Source organism: Pungitius pungitius, chromosome 16 (genome assembly GCF_949316345.1).
Source record: "Pungitius pungitius chromosome 16, fPunPun2.1, whole genome shotgun sequence".
Classification (NCBI taxonomy): domain Eukaryota; kingdom Metazoa; phylum Chordata; class Actinopteri; order Perciformes; family Gasterosteidae; genus Pungitius; species Pungitius pungitius.
The window spans coordinates 3,103,151-3,126,422 of record NC_084915.1 but is presented as its reverse complement, the minus strand read 5'-3'; the positions used below and the strand labels follow the sequence as shown (position 1 = coordinate 3,126,422).

The 23,272-nt window shown below is 41.7% G+C and overlaps 1 protein-coding gene and 1 long non-coding RNA gene across 10 annotated transcripts; one reads left to right on the top strand and one right to left on the bottom strand.

Annotated features, from left to right (window-relative positions):
* Positions 1 to 2,571: 2,571 nt before the first annotated feature.
* LOC119215393 (HMG box transcription factor BBX) lies at positions 2,572 to 20,962 on the top strand. 9 transcript variants are annotated; one of them, XM_037467525.2, is made up of 16 exons: positions 2,572 to 2,713; positions 5,138 to 5,215; positions 7,646 to 7,817; positions 7,928 to 8,182; positions 9,320 to 9,524; positions 9,603 to 9,670; positions 9,811 to 9,885; positions 10,384 to 10,464; positions 11,571 to 11,636; positions 12,229 to 13,090; positions 13,178 to 13,310; positions 14,218 to 14,369; positions 14,531 to 14,620; positions 15,001 to 15,195; positions 15,653 to 15,860; positions 16,538 to 20,962. In XM_037467525.2, the coding sequence occupies exons 1-16, from the start codon at positions 2,613 to 2,615 to the stop codon at positions 16,614 to 16,616; spliced, it is 2,820 nt and encodes a 939-aa protein (XP_037323422.2). In that variant the 5' UTR covers positions 2,572 to 2,612; the 3' UTR covers positions 16,617 to 20,962. The 9 variants fall into 9 exon arrangements, with proteins under 9 accessions (XP_037323422.2, XP_037323421.2, XP_037323420.2 ...); XM_037467524.2 differs by having other exon boundaries at positions 7,925 to 8,182; positions 15,004 to 15,195; XM_037467523.2 differs by having other exon boundaries at positions 7,925 to 8,182.
* LOC119215409 (uncharacterized) lies at positions 20,381 to 22,578 on the bottom strand. Its single transcript, XR_005120040.2, has 3 exons — positions 22,375 to 22,578; positions 21,597 to 21,914; positions 20,381 to 20,512 (listed from the first exon to the last, which is right to left on the bottom strand). It is a non-coding gene; the product is annotated as an uncharacterized LOC119215409 (long non-coding RNA).
* Positions 22,579 to 23,272: the final 694 nt, after the last annotated feature.

The window sequence follows — 23,272 nt, the reverse complement described above, 5'->3', positions numbered from 1 at the left end:
GATGTGGGCCAGGAAAGGGAAGTTTGGGGTCCCCTGCTGGAGCTGTTACCCCCGCGACCCGACCCCGGATAAGCGGTTGAAGGTGGATGGATATCAAGCACATTGTGACCGATTGTGCAATAAATTATATAATCTCACATTTTTGTAGATTGTGTTTATTTTATAGGGGCGACACATGGCGCACACCCATGTCGAAGTGTCCCTGAGCAAGAACCCTAACTGCAGAAAATAATTTCCCCACAGGGGTTAAGAGGATACTTCTTCATTAAATTATTGCAGATTCATACATTTAAAATCTGCAAACCTGTGTAGCCAAGGATATTCTGAGATTCTTCATACCATCTCGTCGTTTTCCATTTAAGGTAGTCAGCAGATTACCTATCCTGAATAACTGATACGATCAACAATCAGGCTGCTGACAACATTCAGGCAAATTATACGTAAAACGATAGTCAAGAAAACAAACACTAACTTTATGCTGTACTTTTTTGTATTATTTAGGCCTACATCTTTTACACGTGTCCTAAACATTACATTTGACGAGGTTGTACTGATCTCAAAAGAGCAGAAAAAACGCTGCTTTCCATTGGTGAAAGGGAAGTGTCCATCAAAAGGAGTATCCACTCACAGACAACATTACATGACGGGGAGGATGTGTTGAATGTCTACAGTATGCTGCAAAACTGTTGATATTTTCACGGCGAAAGCGTTTTGGGGAGATTTGGGCAGCGAGTCGCTCGTTTCCTCCGTTGCTGCAGACGGGTAAGGACTCTTGACCTGCCGGTACACGTTGATCGAACCATTTGAATCAGTTAGAACGCACACAAACACCCAGGAAACGAGTAGTTTCTAAACTGACATAGACTGTAAGCAGCATTTTGGAAATCCTTTTCGGGGGTGTTTGTCGAAGCCGGCAGTTTTTCGGGTACCTCTGTCAAAAAGAATGTGCTAGAAGGTGAAGTTAAGTCAGGGATGTTGTTAGCAAGTACAGGCCAGTGAGGCTAAGAGCACTTTGCGAACCGGGGGAGGGGAGGGGTATAGAGCCGAGATGAGGATTTTCTCCCACCTCGAGGAAAACGAAAGTGTTTTCGCGCACATTATATGACTGAACAAGTGTGTATTTCTGGGCGAATTAACGCTTCGATTTGATACTTTTGTGGGCTGAAGTCGATTAATGTGTCGCTTTCACCGACAGTAAAATGCATCATCTAGCGAAGTACTGCGTTTCTGTACCACTATCAAGCAGACAAAATAACTAAAGGTACTTCCGGTTTTACGTGATGAAAATAAAAGTAGGCCCATCTACTCGAATATATGGCGAGAATATTTCATGCAAATGCCAGTGTTTATATATCTTTCCCTACTATACATTTTACTGGCAGCGTGATAACATGCAGTCTACGAGCAGTTTACATAAATGACCACAAGACAAAGTAGGCATCAGTAGTCAAGAGACTACTTTGGACCCCAAGGAGCGTGATTCAAAGCATCTCATTTGGCTTTGGTTATTGCAAATTTGTCTTACATGTTATGTTGTACATCTGCTACCATGATTATCTTATTCTATTTTACCGCAATTTAATTTTGCATTTTACTCTACCCTCTTACAATAATATTTAAATGTATTATGTATATTGTTTTATGTTGTCTTAATGTATTTCAAGTATTGTGCACACTTTAAATGGTACAAGCGGCCGAAATGGGATTCCTCAGGACGAAGCTCAGCCATTTGTGAGGAACTCGGAGTAGAGCCACTGCTCCTTTGCGTTGAAAGGAGCCAGTTGAGGTGGTATGGGCATCTGGTAAGGATGCCCACGGACGCCTCCCTATGGAGGTGTTCCAGGCACGTCCAGCTGGGAAGAGGCCTCGTGGAAGACCCAGGACTAGGTGGAGAGATTATGTCTCTGCACTGGCCTGGGAACGCCTTGGGATCTCCCAGTTAGAGCTGGTAGATGTGGGCCAGGAAAGGGAAGTTTGGGGTCCCCTGCTGGAGCTGTTACCCCCGCGACCCGACCCCGGATAAGCGGTTGAAGGTGGATGGATATCAAGCACATTGTGACCGATTGTGCAATAAATTATATAATCTCACATTTTTGTAGATTGTGTTTATTTTATAGGGGCGACACATGGCGCACACCCATGTCGAAGTGTCCCTGAGCAAGAACCCTAACTGCAGAAAATAATTTCCCCACAGGGGTTAAGAGGATACTTCTTCATTAAATTATTGCAGATTCATACATTTAAAATCTGCAAACCTGTGTAGCCAAGGATATTCTGAGATTCTTCATACCATCTCGTTGTTTTCCATTTAAGGTAGTCAGCAGATTACCTATCCTGAATAACTGATACGATCAACAATCAGGCTGCTGACAACATTCAGGCAAATTATACGTAAAACGATAGTCAAGAAAACAAACACTAACTTTATGCTGTACTTTTTTGTATTATTTAGGCCTACATCTTTTACACGTGTCCTAAACATTACATTTGACGAGGTTGTACTGATCTCAAAAGAGCAGAAAAAACGCTGCTTTCCATTGGTGAAAGGGAAGTGTCCATCAAAAGGAGTATCCACTCACAGACAACATTACATGACGGGGAGGATGTGTTGAATGTCTACAGTATGCTGCAAAACTGTTGATATTTTCACGGCGAAAGCGTTTTGGGGAGATTTGGGCAGCGAGTCGCTCGTTTCCTCCGTTGCTGCAGACGGGTAAGGACTCTTGACCTGCCGGTACACGTTGATCGAACCATTTGAATCAGTTAGAACGCACACAAACACCCAGGAAACGAGTAGTTTCTAAACTGACATAGACTGTAAGCAGCATTTTGGAAATCCTTTTCGGGGGTGTTTGTCGAAGCCGGCAGTTTTTCGGGTACCTCTGTCAAAAAGAATGTGCTAGAAGGTGAAGTTAAGTCAGGGATGTTGTTAGCAAGTACAGGCCAGTGAGGCTAAGAGCACTTTGCGAACCGGGGGAGGGGAGGGGTATAGAGCCGAGATGAGGATTTTCTCCCACCTCGAGGAAAACGAAAGTGTTTTCGCGCACATTATATGACTGAACAAGTGTGTATTTCTGGGCGAATTAACGCTTCGATTTGATACTTTTGTGGGCTGAAGTCGATTAATGTGTCGCTTTCACCGACAGTAAAATGCATCATCTAGCGAAGTACTGCGTTTCTGTACCACTATCAAGCAGACAAAATAACTAAAGGTACTTCCGGTTTTACGTGATGAAAATAAAAGTAGGCCCATCTACTCGAATATATGGCGAGAATATTTCATGCAAATGCCAGTGTTTATATATCTTTCCCTACTATACATTTTACTGGCAGCGTGATAACATGCAGTCTACGAGCAGTTTACATAAATGACCACAAGACAAAGTAGGCATCAGTAGTCAAGAGACTACTTTGGACCCCAAGGAGCGTGATTCAAAGCATCTCATTTGGCTTTGGTTATTGCAAATTTGTCTTACATGTTATGTTGTACATCTGCTACCATGATTATCTTATTCTATTTTACCGCAATTTAATTTTGCATTTTACTCTACCCTCTTACAATAATATTTAAATGTATTATGTATATTGTTTTATGTTGTCTTAATGTATTTCAAGTATTGTGCACACTTTAAATGGCAATGGTGTCGAAAGCTACTTCTCAAATGAAGTTAGCGGACATAATTACAAGTTTTCATCTTAAATTCTATTTACAAATCGCCGTGCTTCCGGTTTGCGCGTGTCGTATTTTGACGGGCTTGATGCTCTGTGTTCAGTACAGCCAGTGCTGAACTGTTATGATGTGTCAATAAGTTAAAAGGTGGACGGACCAATGATGAGAGCCCCCCCCCCGGTACCTGAGCGGGATATTAGAGGTACGTTGAGCCATGTAGATCACGCTGATGACAGAGAACCTGAGGCTGGATAGATGCGCCGTTTAAAGCCGCTCGCTATCTTCTCCACCGCTCAGTCAGTCACTCTGAGAAATAGTTATTATCTCTGTCGTGGACATGATGTCCGCCCGCTGCCGTTCTCCCGATCAATGTGCCGCTTTCCCCTCGACCTTTCATTGATAGCCGACGCTAGAACTCCCTTCAAAATTTCGCCACTCGTGTCTGAAATCACCGTGTAAAAACAAATGACAAAACTGTTTCTCAGTGAGACGGTATGACCCCCTCACCCTCATATGCATCAAACACACAGCCGCCAACCTGCGGTGTATCTAAACAACCAGTTGCAACAGTACCGATGAGTATTGTGACATACTCCAGTCCACGGTTGAGTCAGCAGCTGTTTCTGAAGCTTACGATGCTTCGGAAACCATTGCACGTTAAAACCGTCAAACGTCCAGTTAGCAGGCTATAGAGCTAGCAAGCTAACTAGCTGCTTTTATTCCTAGTAACACTGCTAGCAAATGGAGCCACTGGCCGGCAAAATGCTGTCGACAGATGCATGTGCCCGGACAGAACATCCTTAGTTTAATTAATCACTGTGGATTTTTTCTCCCTGGAGCTGGAGACATTCCCTCGACATCGTCATCGCAGAGTTTGACAGGACTATAATATCCCCACTACTGTACTGTACTTAGGGGTTCTCCTCCAAAGCAAAGCAAGATGGACTCTCATTCGGCTCGTCCGTCTTGTCAGAGCCCAGATGGGCATCTTTGCACGATATGAAAATGTGTGGATGGAACGTGAGAGCACGTTAGGAAAGGCGAACGCGTTGTTTGATCGCATAGCTCGACCATTTGTAACGTTAGTGTGCGCGAGAAGCTCGCTACCCCCCGCTCGGGCATCAGCAGTACCTGAGAACAGTAGAGAGGCTAAACCTGTTCGCTGCTTCACTTAGGCGCTGTGCCGAGGGATCCACTGGTCCCATGGCTTCGGCCTACATGCTGTGGCTTTGGCCACAAGGGCGGATCGACTGCACGATGGAAGTGATCGGTAATCAGATCAGACAAAATGTCCCACCATACTTTGAGGCTGACGCGGTCTGGTGCTATGCGGCGTCAATCCCCATTGCTCTGTTAAAGTTGCTTTGCACACGTTTGTCCCGCAGCCGAGCTCATGTTGCTGGAGGATTGTCGCAGCAGAGATGACAGTGTAACGCATGACTTCTAGCGGTGTCTTGTATTTTATAGGTCATCGTCATTGCATGACAACGGCTGTGGCAGATTCATCTTCATCAATCATACAGCATTTCCATATCTTTTTCCTCTGTAAGTATCCTTGTTTTCACTTAACATTCATAAATACACACACATGCATCCTGCAGGAGGATGTCCAGATGAACACATGGAATCATTAATTCATTGAATGCTAATTTAATTAGTGGCATGGATGCAGAACAAGTGCAAACATGCCCAGGACAAACCAATAATGGAAATGACACATGGATGTTAATTAATATGTAATTCCACTAGTGATTTTCTGTACAAAACATTATAACGTGCAGTTTATGTGAAGAGTTACCATGCATGTTGTTATAGGCAGTCCTCTTGGTTTTGTTAGGCCAATAGACTTTTCTGGAATTAGTTACATTTCATTTAGCAGAATAACTTCTAATGACGACAAAAGCTTCAGGCTATTTATAAGACACTGAAGTGCAAGGATCAGCTACTCTGCCCTTAAAGCAAATGCAAATACTACACCGTAGTGTTATTGGTCATTTTTTTCACCATGATACCTAGGTTCTCAAAATTAACTATGTACCCATTTAATCTGAAATGTGGTAGAAAGACAGAATTAAGGGCATTAAGGTCTATAGGATAGCTGGTAACTTAGCTGTGGTCTGCAACTAGCCTACCACTTTCTGTTGTGACTTTGTACTCTTTATCTCAATGAAACTAGCCGATGAAAGCTCTAAGAGAGCACAGAGTCCGTTATAGATCCTGTGCTGAGCAGTAACACAGAGGACCATGTTGACCACTGGTTAAACGCAATGAGCATTGAAGCCATCTGTTTGTACCATTCCTGTTTCCATTTAGAGCCCGACACAATTTTTTAAACTGATACAGATATTAGCAACGAAATATGATCAAATATGTCGTGTATTTTTGTGTCTGTGTTTATCACCAGCCGGCGGTGTTTTTAGGTAGACCTTGCCAGTAAACAGTTGGACCCCATTTTGCCTTACTTATTAAAGGTGTTGGAAACATTTCTTAGAAACTTTGGTCCATTTTGACATGATTACATGTCATATGTCATGCAAATCTCCTGTTCCACCACATCCCAAAAGTACTATTGGATTGAGATCGGGTGCCTGTGGAGGCCATTGGAGTACAGTGAACTCAATATCATGTTCAAGAAGCCAGTTTGAGATGATTTGTGACATGGTGCATTATCCTGCTGGAAGTAGCTTTGAGAACATGTGTACACTATGATCATAAAGGGAGAGAGGTGGTCTGCCACACTGCTCCGGTAGGCCAAGTGTACAGAGAAAATATCCCCCACACTATTACACCACGACCAGCAGCCTGAACTGTCGATACAAGGCAGGTGGGAACCTTGTCTTCATTTCGTTTACGCCAAATACCCTATCATCTGAATGTTGCATCTGAAATCAGGACTCATCGCATCAGGCAACGTTTTTCCAATCTTCTATTGTCCAATTTTGGTTAGCCAGTGTGAATTGTACCACACCACACGCTTCTGGTTCTTAGCTGTAAGGAGTGGCAACTGTTCCTGTAGCCCATCTTCTTCCAGGTTTCACGTGGTGTACGTTTAGAAATGTTATTTATTAATCCTTGGGTGTAACCAGTGGTTATATGATTTGCTGTTACCTTTCTATCATCTCAAACCATTTGGGCCATTCTCCGATGACCTCTCACATCAACAAGACATTTTGGATATTTTCTCTTCTGACCATTGTTTGTCAATTTGAGAGATTCCAGTAGATCAGCAGTTACTGACATACTCAGACCAGCCCATCTGGCACCAAGAACCATGCCATGTTTTAAAGTCACTTAAATCCCCTTTCGTCCCCATTCGGATGCTTGGTTTGAACTTCAGCGAGTTGACTTGACCACGTTTACATGCCTAAATGCATTGAGTTGCGGCCATGTGTCTGATTAGCAATTTGTGTTAAAAGGCAATTTAACATGCTTACCTAATAAAGTGTCCATTAGCAACTGCATGTTGTTGTCATGTTAATATGGACTGATATCTCTGAGGAATGATATATATATATATATGTGTATGTATGTACTGTATCTATGTATTGTACTGTCAAAAGTTTCCAGGGACAGATTTTTCCGTTCATAATTTATTTGATTAAGTCTAGAAGCCAGAGCTCTACTCTCATTGCTAATTCTAATTCTCTCTTTGATAACAATGACCACACTTAAAAGGTAATTTATTAAATTGTTAAGTTTATCACAGATATGTTTCTAATAATCGTAAAAACATGCTTTAATATTCAGGGTATTTTTGAGGAAATTTAGCCTGCTGTGATTAGTTGTTTTTGTATATATTCCCTTTACAAAGCTATTTGAAGTTATTGAATTTTCTGGTCTGGTCATCTACATCACCACTAGTTACAGTTCGTAACAGTAATAATTTGTCAGTTGCTATATCTGCGTCCATTATATAATAAATAACTATTATGCATGTCTGTAGACATGGCCTGATGATGTACCTATCTGTTGTAGGTGCGGTAGTACCATGAAGGGTGGAGGTAGGGGAAAGGAGCCACCTGTTGCAGGGGAGATCACTGGCAAGCGGCCAAAACGCAAATGCCTGCAGTGGCACCCACTTCTCTCCAAAAAGGCTCTAGATTTCTCTGAGGAGGAGGAAGAGGAGGATGAAGAGGAGCTGGAGAAGGTAAGGGTAGTTTAATCAGCTTTGTCCACGCAATGAACCAAATATTTGTCCCTTTCACACATTGAAGGGACCAAAAACAATGAGATGGTTTGCGAACTTGTTCCCAGCAGCCAGTGGTGTGCAGCCAGGACCAGGAGTCCCAGGTGCAGTGTGGAAGCACAGCAGTGGAAGTGGAGGAGGACTCGAGTGAACAGCGGGCCCGGCGGCCCATGAATGCCTTTCTCCTCTTCTGCAAACGCCACCGCTCCCTGGTGCGGCAGGAACACCCGCGCTTGGATAACCGAGGGGCCACGAAGATCCTGGCTGACTGGTGGGCTCTGCTGGAGCCCAAAGAGAAGCAGAAATACACTGACATGGCCAAGGAGGTGACTATTTCAAACCCTCCTTCAAATTGCACCAAAGACACTCGTTAGTTTCGAGCTATTTTTGTGGTAATTTGTACAAAGTGAAACATTGCTTAGTGCAGAAGAGCTAATCCAGCTTTATATCACAGTGAGCTACACAGCTAACTGTAGCACTGCGCATAAGGAAGTGTATGTCTTTACTGCTAGTCCACCCTTGCAGCACCGAGCTAACTTGCATTAACGCCATTTATGTTTCTGAGCTTTTGATTCATAAGTAGATGCTTGCTTCCTGATAACGGTCTCGCCCAGCATCGTTGATCAACTTGAGTAACAGGATCTTGATTTTTTTCAGGGATTTACTCAGTTAGCACTGAAAGAACCAACTTTCTGAGTCTGTCACATTATTTTGGTACAGCATAATATTAAAGTGGGGTTGAATACAACTTGAGTACACATTTGAATGATATTTTATATTGCACTTCACTTCTGAAGCTGTTTTTTTGATACACATGTATTGTTATGCAGTCAATCAAATATTATATTAGCTCTACTGCAGCTACAAAATTAAAATTCATACATCAATAATAATTTAATTGCGTAATATGTAATAATGTTGCAACTAAAGAACCAAATTTAGCTAGTAAAATAACATTTTCCACCACTGGTATCAACCAGAAGATCTTGTTGTCCCATTTCCTTTTGAGGTAGGGTCAGAAGCACTTGTTTTTGCTCAAGATGCTACAATGCAAAGCATCCCATTCAGTGTTTCCCTTAGGTTTACTACTTCAGGGGGGGGCAGGTGTTGTAGTCGAGTGAACTACTGAGCAAATGGTCCGGCTGAGGCGGGGGTAGTACAGTGGGTTTGGCTGACCAGGAGGGGGGGAGAATTTAAAACACTACACCTGTTGGTTTAAACTAAACCAAGATCAGTGGTCCAGATTCTAATCTCCCATTTCAGACAGTAGTGGGTATGTTTCCCGTGTGCCTGTCAGTCAAAGCTGATCAAACCACACCCACATGGGCCCGGTGATGTTGATTTTCGGAGTTTCTTTATTATTGTCATGCATATTTCCTGTAATAGTGATATAACTTTTTATACTCAATGCGATGAATTCAGAGGTTTTAAGGTGTCACTTGTAACTAAATTGTCTTTTTCAGTACAAGGATGCTTTCATGAAGGCAAACCCGGGCTACAAGTGGTGTCCCACCACCAGCAAACCAGTTAAGGGCCCTTCCTGTCAGCCAGTCACCCCCCGCAAAAAAGTTTGGTCTTTCTCTTCCAACTCAACAAAGGATTCCTCCACTGCCAAAAAAGTGCCCAAAACAGTAGACAGTATGCCACAGTTAAACTTTGCCATGGCAGGTGTGTATACTAAAACATTGTGTGTTTGGTGACTATGACAAAATGCTGGGTTGTTTTTTTAACTATTGTCATTTTCAGATCCTACCAAGATGGGAGGCCTTAGCATGCTGCTGTTAGCTGGAGAACATGCCCTCACAAACAGAGAGGTGGGTCACTCAATGGGTGCATCCTTGTCATGAACTAGTTCTATTAGATTAATTACTGATGTTGGTTTCATTTGTGTTCTCAACAATATATATATGTTTTTCATTTGTATTAACTAATATTGTATTGTTAACCTCTCTAGATCCCTTCCAGCAATAAAGCTAGTTTACCTGACACAGCCAGCGAAGGGAACGCCCTTCCAGGGGATGAGGGAGAGGTGTGTTCTGTGACCTTACGTTTTACACTAGATAGTGGAGGTCGTGTTGTCTCTGGTCAGTACCCGGCTTTAGTGCAGGATAAAAAGCATCATACTGTACATTGCAGGTTGCAATAGCTTAGAGATTGAGTGCAGTCACTCAGGTACTGCACTAATGTGCAACTGTGGTATAGTTATATTATACTTGGGTGTTGCCATTTTATGTTTATTTTATGCTACTTACTGAAAAAATAAAATCAACCATTACATTCTAATAGAATAAGCCACTCAGCAGTATATATAGAAGTACATTCAAATGATGCTGACATGTATCCATAAGATAGTTAATCTAATTATATGTTATTCTCTGTCCTTTTACTTTTGTTACTTTCAAATCAAAGGATTTAAGCTGCAATTTTAGTGTAAAAAAGTTTGTGCTTTTCCCAGTTAGAGCTATGGTGGGAATGGGGATTAGCTAAACTTGGAGAACTGACTTGCTCTCCTTATCTCAACCTACAGATGCTGTCTGGAACTACACCAAACACAGTGCCTGAGCTCACTCAGAGCAGGGTAAAGTGTGCCTCATCCCCACTGGCAGAGGTTAGACTTAATGTCTATTCATGAATGATGCACTAGTTGTCATACCTTTTTTTGTTGTATAGCCTCTGTAGTTAATTTGGTTCATTGCAGTAACAACTTTTAAACAAACAGACAGACAAAGTCCTTTATTCCAACTTACAGAGATTTGTCAGATTTAGTGTGAGTTCCTCCAGTCACTGCAAACAAAAAGTTAAGGCCAACCCACTATGTTTCTTCACGGTGGAACCTAAATCTTGCAGATCGGCATAGCCATCTTCAGGCCAACACTAGTTTGTGTTTAAAAGATGAGAAAGTTAGTCATACAGCAGTTTACCAAAGATTAACTTCTGAGGATCAGACCCAAACCTGGCTACTGACCAGTCGGCTCACTGGGAAGGTGAAATGACCATTCATAAAGGATACTGATATGCAATGCAGTCAGAACCAATACTTAGCCATTGGTATTGGTAATATCTCAGCTTTATGTAAACAACTGAACAAATAGAGGGGATTTGTTTTTTTCAGTAGATGCTTTAAGTCTCTTACTGCACCCCTCAGACCACATAAACATGAAGAGATGAATACAAAATACACTCCTTTTATTAGAAAAAGAATGTACCGTCTCATCAGACTTAAACTTCTTCCCTGTCTCTGCTTTGTCATCATTCATCACCCGTAGAATGTGCATACATAGTCGTGATTTCCACTTAAATCTTTGATCTTATATCCTTACCTATGTAATAACAATTATTACTAGTATAATAATTATGATTTTGGTTTTATCATCTTATTTTGTTTCATTTATGGAATATATAATTTGTATATTATATATTTCACCTCGTTAAATGCTTTCTGCTGCAGCTTTATAACACTATTTTCCAGCTGGTGTCGCTGTTTCCTCTCATATATCACTCAGTATTGTTTAAAGCCAGAGTGCACAGAGCCCGTTGATGACTAGCTGAATGGAAGGGGTCAGCCAGGATCACCAATGTAAGGCTCAGTGAGGCCAGGTCACTTAAAGATACCATGCCCTGGGTCTAGTCTGTCCTACAACAGTAAATACTGCTGAATACTAATGTCTAAGCAGAGCAGTGTGAACTCATGCAAACCTTCTACTGACTTCACAGTCATCTCTCTCTGTGGCACCTGAAGGAAAACCATGCAGTCAGTCTGCTCTCTTCCAGCTTGCTGAGGTAAAGCATTCAACAGCTTGCACACAGTTCATCTAAATTTACAAAATATAGTTTTATTTAATAACTGGAGAGAGTGGTAAACCTTGAAAACCCCCATTTTACCCGATAACGCCAGGTCTCCTTCACGTTAGAGATTGAGAATATTGTAAAAATTGTTTTCTCGTATAAAAGTCTGTTAGCTAAAAGCAAACAATGGCGATTTGTTACTCTTCGTGATGAAGTCCTCACTGACGTGTGACTTGTGCCATGCTTATTTTCACACATTTGATCTTTTCATTCGCATTGTCAAAAGTAACTTTTTTGCTTCAAAAGTAGCTGTATGATAGGCATTCAAACAACTCTTTCCTGTTGTTGATTTTACGATGCAGACAGATTAATTGCCATTAATCTGATGCTGTGTCATGTGTCAGTCAATATCTGCTTCGAAAATATCAAAGTCTAGGGCACACTGCAAAGCAAGCGACTGATCGATACATTATTCAGTCATGGCTACATTGATAGAAATAATGTAGCAACATATTATTATGAGTAAGTCCAATTTACCTCTGTATTGCTTTGTTAACCATTGAGTTCTTTTGTTGTGTCTGTAAAGATGTGCTTAGCGTCTGAAGCTGGACAGATGGACACTACAGTGTCTCAGCAGCCTGAGGCCTGCCCCTCTGCAGCCTCTCTCCAGCAAACCACAGTCAAATCAGTGAACAAGGAGGAGACACAAGACAGAGACGACTGTCCCCCTTCCTCTTGCACATCGGACCCCTCACCTTCGCTCTCCTCCGTCACTTCTACCTCCACTAATGCCATTCCCCCACAACTCTGCAGCCAAAACGCCCGTGTCAAAATTAAAAGCAAGATAAAAGAGGTGGCCAAGTCAAACAACACCGACGAGATCCCCTGCTCAGCAAAGAAGATTTTCAAGAAGAGTACCCAGGCAGAGTCCAGTGTGGACAGTGTCTTCAGCACGATCGAGGCAGTGGCCAAAGGGGCCTGGAAGGACACAGAGGAGAAGCCCAAGAAGAAGATTCCAAGCAGTCCTAGTAGTGGCAACTCTGGTGTGCCCAAAAAGAAGAGTAAGCCCAAAGTCAAGGTCCTTGTCCAAGACAAAGAGGAGGAGATGGAGGAGGATAGAGGGCAGGGTGGGCAGCACAGTGCCTCCGAGGTGGAAATGACTGATGAGACGATCGATGGCCGTCTCAAGACGGAGACAAACGTGGCAGGCATGGGAAGCACAGACACGCAAGGCATTATGGCAGAGCCCCATCTCTCCCCCTGCAGCCCCTCCTCTTCTAAGCTCAAAGAGGAAGACAAGGGGAAAGAGAGGTCAAGTGAAGGGGCCCTCGACTCCAACACAGAGAGCCACGGCTCCAGGAAGTCAGAGCGCAGCTGTAAAGGCGCTCTGTATAAGACGCTTGTTTCAGAGGGAATGCTGACCTCACTGAGAGCCAACATCGACAGAGGTATCGACTTTAAAACTATGGCTAACTGAGATTTCATGAGTGCTCTTTTTCTTTTTGTCTGAAGCGTTGTATGTGTCATGTGTGCAGGTAAAAGAGGTGCTCTGCGTGCATCTGATCATGATGCCAACTGGAGCGATGACAGCTGGACAGTTTCTCAGATAGGAACTAATAATCCCAAGAAGCTGAAGAAGTCCAAGTCCAAAGAAGAATGTTCACAAGGGTGAGTTGTGTCTTATTACTATTGTGTATCTTTCCGTCGATGATTTAGTACAGTTATCTTCATTTCATACCTGGTTTTGAACACAATACACAATATTGGACATCCACATAACAGTTCTCAATTTTTGATTTATGGATGATGTTTACAAACCATACATATGTATTTTAGCATGTTCCCTTTTCTTTTGTACAGGACTTATTCCTTCATGATATTAAAGAGAAATTCTGGTATTTTTGAGCCTGGGTCTTATTCTCATAATTGTGCAATTTTAATTGCAGGTCAGAACTTTGCACTCAACAACTTTGTTCTATAGTCATTGTGTAGAAATATATAAGCAAAGCAACATACATTAGGGCAAACATCCCACAACTCCTAAAGCTTTTCAGACAACCATTGTCACAGTAATTAGTTGGACCCTCAATTGAGTGGAGGTGTTAACAAAAATTGCTTAATCATATTTTGTCTAACAATCTTCAATTTGGTATTGATTTATACTGTATAAAACAGGATTTGGGAACGGCAGCTTGTTTTTAGCCCCATAGTTGCCCAGTTACTACACGACCCAGGTTATAAAGCAGTTATATACTATAAGGTGATCCGTTTGTGAGCGATTAGTTCCATCTCGATTGACACTAACAGTATATTGTTGTTAACAGTGTCCGTCTTAATAGGGTTTCCGGAGGCTGCTATATCCGTTTTGGGGGAAAGTTTAGTTTAATCATCCTTTAATTCAAGTTGTGTGAAGAAAACATAATGTACATATGGAACTCAAAAATGCTAATGGGTGTGAACAAGCTAGGTCTGATGCTCCTGCTGTTTTAAGATTCTTCACTAATCTCAGTGCTGTTTGAAGGTTTGGTTATATGCTCAAAGATACAACATTTTGACTTGGAACTTCACATGTCAGCCTAGGGAAACTGGAAGAGGAGTTTGAAAGAAAGTTCAACAGCCTGCCACAGTACAGCCCCATGACATTTGATAAGAAGGGGACGGCTGTCACAAAGAAGAAGAAGCCTGACGGCTCCATCACCGAAGAGGAAGTCACTAAGGCCGGGAAAGGTATGAAGAAAAGCCAGATACCTGTCTTTAATATCCTCTCATCCCATCCATGTCCCCCTTTGCCCTGTTGGTAGAGTGTGGCTTTCTCTTTGTTTAAGACTCCATAACACAGTATTTCCATGCTCCTTTTTTCCTTTTTTTGTTTTTTTTTGCTATATCAGGGTCATCTCCATCTCAGAAAAAGACTTCATTCCACAAGATTGTTAGGAAGCAAAAACTCAAAAGGGAGAGACCATGTGCAGTCGACACAGGTGATGTTTGTGAAGCAGGGTATTAAAAGTTTCCTCAAACTGTTACCCACTACCATTGTATATGGAGAAGTGTTTAGTGTATTTCTTTTAAAGTTTCTTTTTCAAAAACACTACTACACAAAAATAACCTTATTAAAAGCATAACAAGCTGTTATCCGTTAATTATTAATTTCACCGATTTCACATTACACTGTGGTTTTTATTAAAAAATGAATAAATCTGTAAGAAATATTTATTGATATTATCTTTTGAGGCCTATGCCCGCCCACCAATAGACTTTGAAATGGTAAAATCCAGATAATACTAATACTTAAAGAAGAAGTTCAGAAGACTGAAACTCATTGGATTTCTATTTGTACCTCCTGTATATGTTCCCATAGTAGTGGTGCCGAGTGACTCCACGCTAGATTCAGCTTCAAAAGCCAAACCATGTGCCCCCGTAGCCATAATGTGCCCGGACGTCCAGGGCAGCACAAGTATGGAGACGCTAGTGGGTAGCCAGAAGAGGAAAGCCAGGAAGACCAAGATCACACATTTGGTGCGCACAGCTGATGGCAGTGTTTCTCCAGTGGAGGGTGAGTGATGAACCCTCGACTGGTCGAGAGCAGTGGGATGCCTCCATCTAATGTGTGAAGGCTTGTTTTTTAACCAGAACCAGAGCCGCTGTTTGTTACAGTGATATGTAACTTGGGGATTTACGTTAAACATTTTCCATGATAATCAAATCTATCATCAAATGTATGCAGCTATTGTTAGTAGCTTTATTCTTTTAGGAGCTGTACTTCCTGTTTTAGAGAAAGTGGAACAGTTACTGTCACTAGAGAGGACGTACTGAATACTTCTTCAAAATTTAGCTAAATGTCCAGTTGCTGCTTCCTGCTGCTGCCAGGCTGCACAACCAACTGTGCACCCAGTAAACCACAGGACATTAAATCACTGAAAACACCACCAAAGTTCACTAAAACACTGTGCAATAAAGATGACAATATGCAATAACCACTGTGGTATGTGTTTGTTTGTGCGTTGTCACAGAGGATAAAACTCGGGATCTGAACCAGGAAGAGGATAAGAAGCCATTACCCCAACAGAATTTATGCAATGAAAAAGGTAGCCCCAGTAATCCGAGAGTGAAGGAGGAGGAAGACGAGGAGGCTGAGAGGAGCACCGCACCACAAGAGCTACCTGCTTTCTTCAGCCTGGCTGCCCTTGCTGAGGTAGCAGCCATGGAAAACGTTCACAGGTACAGACACAGCTTGGCCAACTCACAACCACGTGGAGTAGATTATAAAATATACCAATATAGTGTCTCCCCTAAGGACTTTGTGGGGGTGAACCGGCCGTCAGGGGGGTAGTAGTTGGGCAAACGGACTGGCCGACAAGAGAGGAGGGGTAATATAAAATATAAATGTGACACTTTTAATCCCATTGTTAGGACATTCTCAGCTGTAATATAGCCAGCCAGTCATGTCTCACCGCTTTTCAGCAAGACGTTCTGTGTCATTTCATAACCAACACCCTGTCACAGTGCAGCCTTTTCATTGTCACTCCCTAAGCTGTTTCGTGCACAATGTTACTACTTCAATTGAGCATGGCTGACAACCTAAAGCCTTAAACCCTAAACAAATATCCTTAAATGGAAATTGGTAAGATTTGATCATAAGCATAATGGAGTGCCTCCAAACAGGTCAACAATAGATATTTGACTTGGAATAGCAGAACAATCTTCAAAGAAATTAAATTGTTTAACCTAGAAAAACTCAAGTGTTTCACAAGGTCATGTGTCAGTCCTCGTCATGCCATTCTCACATAGACTAAACGTGTTCTCGTCTTAAATGAAAAAAAGTGCCAACGGTAGCTTTGTTCAGATTTCCTACATGGTTTAGTAAAACAAAACAAACTAAACTCTTCATGTTTCAGAGGCCAGAGAGGCTTGGCTGAGAATCCGAAGAAGGAGCTGGGCCAGACTCCAGTGCTCATCTCCTGCGCTGATCAGTGAAACTTCTGCTGCTGTCATGAGAAGCAACAACCAGGACATTTGCAGTGAAGCTTTGCTACCTACACTGAAGGGAGACCCAATCAGGAAGCATTGGACCGACTCCACCTTACCTTTTGTGGTGAATTTGCTTGAGCTGGGGTTGATGATGGGGGAGGGGGCAATCTCAGTGTTTCCCCAGAGCGCCTTCCTTTGGTTTGAGTGAGGATGCCTTTCTTTTTTCCTCCCCCCCCCCTAGTTACCCTGTTTGGGCCTGTGGAAGAAACACGCTGTATCGCAGTGCATGGCTTCCTGTGTAGAGATGGTTGTCATGGAATTATTGTACACAGTTGTGTCAAATAGAGACCATTTTAGTCTTGCGATTTAAGAAATTATAGAGTTTTAGGTTTGCAAAAAACACTGCATTGGTTTTCTAGACAAACAGCTTTCAGTCACCTTTTTACCTCACGCACACGCCTACTGAAGATCTCCCTCCACCCCGGTTAGAAGACCTCTGTATTTGAATAGTGCTAATCCCTCGCATTCCTTCCAGCTTTGACCCAAAATGACTTCAACCAGGGTAAACGATCATGATGAATAGCCTTTTATCAACAACCCCTTGGTGAGTGTGTCTCTGTGGAGAACCAAGAATTCATGGCTGAGTATTTGATATATAAGTTATGATGCTACTCTAAGACAGTATGTGGTAGCTACAAATAATCATGTTAGACTGGATATGTCAGAGTAGACTTGTGCATACTTAGCACCTGAGCTTGAGTTGGCAAGAGCTGACCCTCTATTAGTAGGTTCAGTGTCCTGTCAGACTAAGGAGACAATAGGTCGGCTTCAAAACTTCTCTGTGATGAAAAGTGGTGTGAAAGTGATTCAAATATAGCCTTAACCCGCCCATCCCGACATAGAACCAGCTTCTTGCTCAACGTCATCACAGTCCTAAAGTCAGTGTAAACATTTTAAATGGTGAAATGCAGTTTTGTCAGTACTTGATCTTATTGCAATTTGCGTAGCAATTAGAAAGGTTAATTCCTTGTGTTATTTCATGGAATAGGTGTTTTTTAATGACATAAACACTGCACTAACTTGTAGCTGAAGTTTGAGTTGCTCTCTGAAAGGTAATAGAATGCCTTGTCTCCAACAGTGACTGTTCCTCCACCATAGTGTCTTGAACATCCTCAGGGCCTGGATAAAGCCAGTCTCTGGCAACAACATGAAAACATGTTTGTTCATCCTAGTGGAATATTTGTGTCATGAATTATGTCTCATCAAATGAGCAATTCAAAAAACAAAATGCAGAAGAAAAAAAATCTGATTTTGTGCACGGACAATATTAATTGAATGTGTTGAAATCAGTGGGCTAAGCTATGGTTGCTCACAGAGCTAATGGAGACAAGGCATTTGATAACAAATTCCCCTTTTTTGTCCCATTGGCCTTTTGAGATTGAATTCCAGAGTAATGGTCTACTCAGAGGTCATATGTAATCAATGTTTTTATTGTTTATATTTATTTTATTTAGTTGCAACTCTGTGTTCTTCATTTTTGGCTTTGTTTTGCTAATGTTTGGTCCAAGTCATTCCACATGTTTATTTACAGTGACCCATCTGTGGGAGTGAGCAAAATAAGGAAGGATGCAGTTGCCCTGCTTAGGTCTTCCTAATAAGTTGGAAGAGCTGCCACATGCACGGAGGATAAGTGAGTGCTGATAGCCCTCGCCTCCTTCTGTTCTTCTGTGTAGACCAATACTTAATTTAACATTTGAAATTCACATTTCTAACTTTTATAGCTTTCTTTTCTTTTTAACAGTCTTCTCTTAATGTGTCTGCATTTTTAATGCTCTTTTTACTAGGTCCTCTTTATGCTTTTCCTACAGTCAGGTTTACTGGATTAAGAATGTTGTCAAAAAAGATCAAGCTCACAGACGATGAATGCTTCTACACTTACATGCTAAGCAAACAGGCACTGAGAAGACATGCAGAGTCTATACAGTGAGCTTGTCTCCTCACCTCTGGAGGGGTGTATTCCACTGCGACTGCCTCACCGTTTCTTGGCTATATGTTAAGAAGTGTTCAGAGTCCTCCTAGACTCTTAACGGGACTGACGGATAACAAATTAATGGGTCTTGGAGAACTTGCGTTTTGAAGGGGGAAAATGTTTCCCTTATCAAGGCATTGTTACATGGTAATAATGTTTTGCTAATGTAGGCCCATGTGTGCAAATGGTACAGTACATGCAACACATCTATACTCTGCACATTTTTCCTTATCATCTCACAAACTGCAAAATGTTTCCCAGGTAAACGTCATGCTTTACAATAATCCTAATAATAAATGGTATATTTATTTTTTCAAATACAAGAAAAAGCAACATTAAGGATGATCCCAGCGGTGAAAGACAAAGAAATGGTCTTCCCCACAAGATAGAGATATATTTGCGTATAGTAAGTGAGTTTAATGACATTTGCCAAAGAAAAGGGGAAGTTATATTCAAATGAAAATCTTGTTCAAAAAAAAAAAAAGGAAGAAAGCTGGCAAACCAGTTCCACCTCATTTCCTTGGTGTGTAAATCTTCAGGTAACAATATCGGCACAATTCATCCTGTGTGTCCAGTGGGATTCCCTCCCCTGGATGTTTGAGCTCAGAGTTAGAATGATGTGCAACAAAAAGGCACCACTCAATGCCTCTTTTAATATTCAGTATTTGCACCTTATGTCCCAAACCAAAATGACCATGGTCTTTGAAGAAAATATATAATTTTTACTCACTCAATGAAAATTATGCATCTTAACTCTTTTATGAGAGAATCCAGTCAATAACAAATCCGTCAAACAGCCATAAGATACTGTCATCACCCATCCCTCCCTTTTTCTATCTAGAAAAGGCTTCTATAAAGTGAAATTCCTATATTAGTTACCTAAATGATTATAATACCCTTTGTGCTAGTACTGTCTTCTTGAATGTAATCATTTTGTACCTGTATTTTTCTAATTCAGTCTTGATTGTACTGTATGTATGCTATGATGGTATACTCTTCCTTAGGTGCATAGTTCCTTTCGGCCGTCAGTTCTCATGACAGGATAGCTGCTGTGCTGCGAACTCAATAGAAACGTGTGGAGGTTTTAAGTCCAAAGGACTACCTGTACTGTGTGAGCATCCATGACACTGATGACAAAGATATTCTTGCATTTAGAGTGGTGGGATAAACATTTCCCCTGGTTAGCTACTTCTGTTTTTTTCCCCTTCGCAGTAGAAGTGATAGTCTGATCACAACAGTTTTTAGAACGATGACGCTCTTGCACTCAGAACAATTGAATGCTTGAGTTTCAACTTATTTATTACTGTTCCTTTTTTATAGATTTAGGTGAATAAAAACATATTATAAAATTATACAACTGAATATGCATCCATTTATACATGAACATGTATAAGACAACCTACCCTTTACTAGAATGTAGATCACGGCTTCCTTTTTGTTTCTAATTTTTGTGACGAGGTTCCGCCTGATCTTTACAGTCTCTTTCCTCTGACAGTTTGTAAAACCTGTGCTTAATCTAATTCATGATACTGATGACCATCATGAAAGCTGTGTTGTTTTGATTGTTATCGCCCAGTGGTTAAATGCAGCCTTGCCTTATCGGAAACCCCTGCTTAGTGAGGGATCCCTCAGCCACCTTACCGCCACCCCACAACTCTTATGTCATAACACTGTTTGCGGATGCAACTATTATTCCTTTTACACTTTCTGCTGACGCAACTACTTCTTCTTGATCACCTATTAAAATAACATGTGTTGCATCTGTGTAAAAAGCTGTGTTCTTCATGCTGCTTTGTTGAGTGTTGGTTCTTCTCCCTTGTGGCCTCAATGGACGTAGGCTGTGGTGGAGTTTGAGCCATTGCATTCACACCAACTACAACGTTGGTTTAAAAAGAAATTTGAGTAAATATAGTTACATTGATATTGCAGAATGTCAAAAGTTGCATTGTTTCTTTTATTATATTTGCTGAAAATCTTGCAGAACCCAAACTTACATCTTACACTCCAACAACTCACTATATCCCATAGGTGGGATGACGAAACCACAGCCTGTTGGCTCTTTTTAAATGGCCATGGGAATTCAATTTTTTTTTATGAACTTGACTATGGCAATAACAAATTACATTGTACTAGTTTCAATACAGATGTCTACTAAATCTTTAACATATTTGAACAGAAACAAATATTTACAATTTGTGAGTGTTCGGTTTGTTACTTGATCATATTAGACAAATTCTTATCTTACATTTACATTGCAATCTTAAAGCTAGGTTTGGTAATCTTAAGAATTCAGAAATGTTAAATAAAAAGGAGTCTGCATGTTCTCCCTGTGTCTGTGTGGGTTCACTCCGGGTACTCTGGCTTCCTCCCACAATCCAAAGTCATGCTCTGGGGATTAGGTTGATTGGGAACTTGCCCGTAGGTGTATGGATGTGAGTGTGAATGGTTGTTGGTCTCCGTGTTGCCCTGCGATTGGCTGGCGACAATCCAGGGTGTACCCTGTCTCTTGCCCAAAGTTGGCTGGGATGGACTCCACCCCCCCCCCCCCCCCCGCAACCCTGAGTACAGGATAAGCAGCTTGAAGATGGATGGATTGGAATAGAGAGTCCATTAGCAGCCCGCATAGTCAGAAAGGAGGAGGCATCTCTTAAATGGATGCCTTGATCCCCATAGCAAAAAAGCTTTGAGCAATAGGCAGGGGACCATAATGCCTTTCATTTTTACTTGGACAATGGGACTGTCTCCAGATAACTGAGCCTGTTTAATGTGGGTGTGACCATTTCCAGCTGGGCGGCTCTCCACAGCTGGAATTTCTAGTTTAAAAGGTTTCTGTTGATTGCTGTCGCTCTGTCTTGCCCTGCATTGGTGTTGACTGTGCCCTATTTTGTTACAGAAATTGCACCTTGAGGGTGGGTTTCTTCTCCAATTTCCATGTTGTCTTGTGTTACTGTACTCACCCCTCGTAGGTTGTTGGTTATGGTAGTCATTTTCCAAGTCTTGCTGGGGATTGGAAGGAGGACTGTTATACTGACGACATGGTACCCACTGTCCTTGTGGACTGTTTCCGTAGTGTTCCTTTCTCCGGCCCCAGCTGGAAGGAGTTGTAGCGTGAGGTTCATATGAGGTTCTCGGTTGGTTGGCCTTTTCGGGACGAGTTTTTGTTCTCGGATGTCCTGGATCAGCTCCGGGGATAGCGACGTAAATTGTTCTCGGAACTCTGCTACCAACTCTTTCCACAGGTCACTTTTCATCTTTTCTAAAATCTGAGCAGAGATCTGGCCGTGAAGCGGTAAAAGGCTGAATCAGGCGGTTAGTTTAATGTACCGCATATGTCTGAACAGATAATTCTTCACCATACACTTCTACACGTATTAATACTTCATGTTTCACATCAGCAAATGTCAGGTCTTCCTGCAACAGCATTTTGTGCATAACTCACGTATGAGTGTAACATGATGGGTTGCAGGAATGTACTGAATGGAAAACATAATTTCTAGGGTGGCTTTCCACCCAGACAGACTGACTGACTGCAGAGAACTTACCCCTAAATTTGTTCCTACCTGGCACCCCAGTGAATGAGGAATACATAAAAACCAGTGTGATAGCTGGATTTACCGGGGCAGCTGCTGCAATGTTTTCATTTAAGTTTTGCATGATGAAGGCAACACACACACCCACCAAAGTAAATGGACAGGGCTCAATTGGGTAATTAAGACCCGAGGACAATTTGCTTACCAAGCGTATTAAAAGCCAAATGGATGAGGTTTCTAAAAGCATTAAAAAAAAATCCCACTGGTCGCAACTCTGTCGAGGTCCTCATGTGCACCTCTACTCCGTGCTGCTCCGACTGCCGTCGCAGTTTCGCACCAGGCTCCTTAAAAAAGTTGCCGAGTGGCACACCTGCCGTCAATTTCTGGCATGCAGCTGTTGACCCTAATCCGATGCCGTGACACGCACTTATTAAAAGGTAGATAAAAACTGAAAAAGCATAAGCAATACATTGTTCACTGCACACTGACAAACAAAAACATGCAAACAATACAACTGGAAGTCAAAGCATGCAGATACAACTAAAAATGACCATAATCAAACAACGTGGTGTCTAACGGTTACATTTACACAGAATCCACACCTCAAATAAATGCCCCCGGAGCAAAACTATTTGCGGTAGCCAACAAATAATGTGATTGAGAGTGCATTTCATCGCAAATGAGGCAGAGACACGATCTAGAGTACAAAATGTAATTTTCATTCAATTCAATTCACCGTTTAAAAAAGTAGTAAAAAACCTCACTCTGGGACGAGCAACGGGGGAACCAATCAGGGATGAGACTTACAATGATGGACTGTCCAAAGAAAAGGGGACTCAAGGAGCACCACACGTGAAACTAAAAGCAAAGCAAACTCAACAACCTGCAAAACCATAGGGGGGGAACACTACCTGGGACACCAATCCACCAGACTCAGCACCTGAATGGGGGGAGATGAGAGCAACAGGGTAAAAATAAAATAAAACTAAACCAAGACTAATACAGAAAGAAAACAATTAAATTTAAACAAAAACTACAAATAAAACAGACAAACGGCTTAACCAAAGCTTAACGAACTCACAAAAGAAAATAAATTTGACAAA

Excerpts from the sequence above, each read along its gene's own strand:
- LOC119215393 (XM_037467523.2), top strand. The coding sequence starts at position 2,613 with ATGTCTACAGTATGCTGCAAAACTGTTGATATTTTCACGGCGAAAGCG. Across the intron at positions 10,465-11,570 it reads CCTCATCCCCACTGGCAGAG|TCATCTCTCTCTGTGGCACC; the intron begins GTTAGACTTAAT and ends CTGACTTCACAG. Across the intron at positions 15,196-15,652 it reads CAGTGTTTCTCCAGTGGAGG|AGGATAAAACTCGGGATCTG; the intron begins GTGAGTGATGAA and ends GCGTTGTCACAG.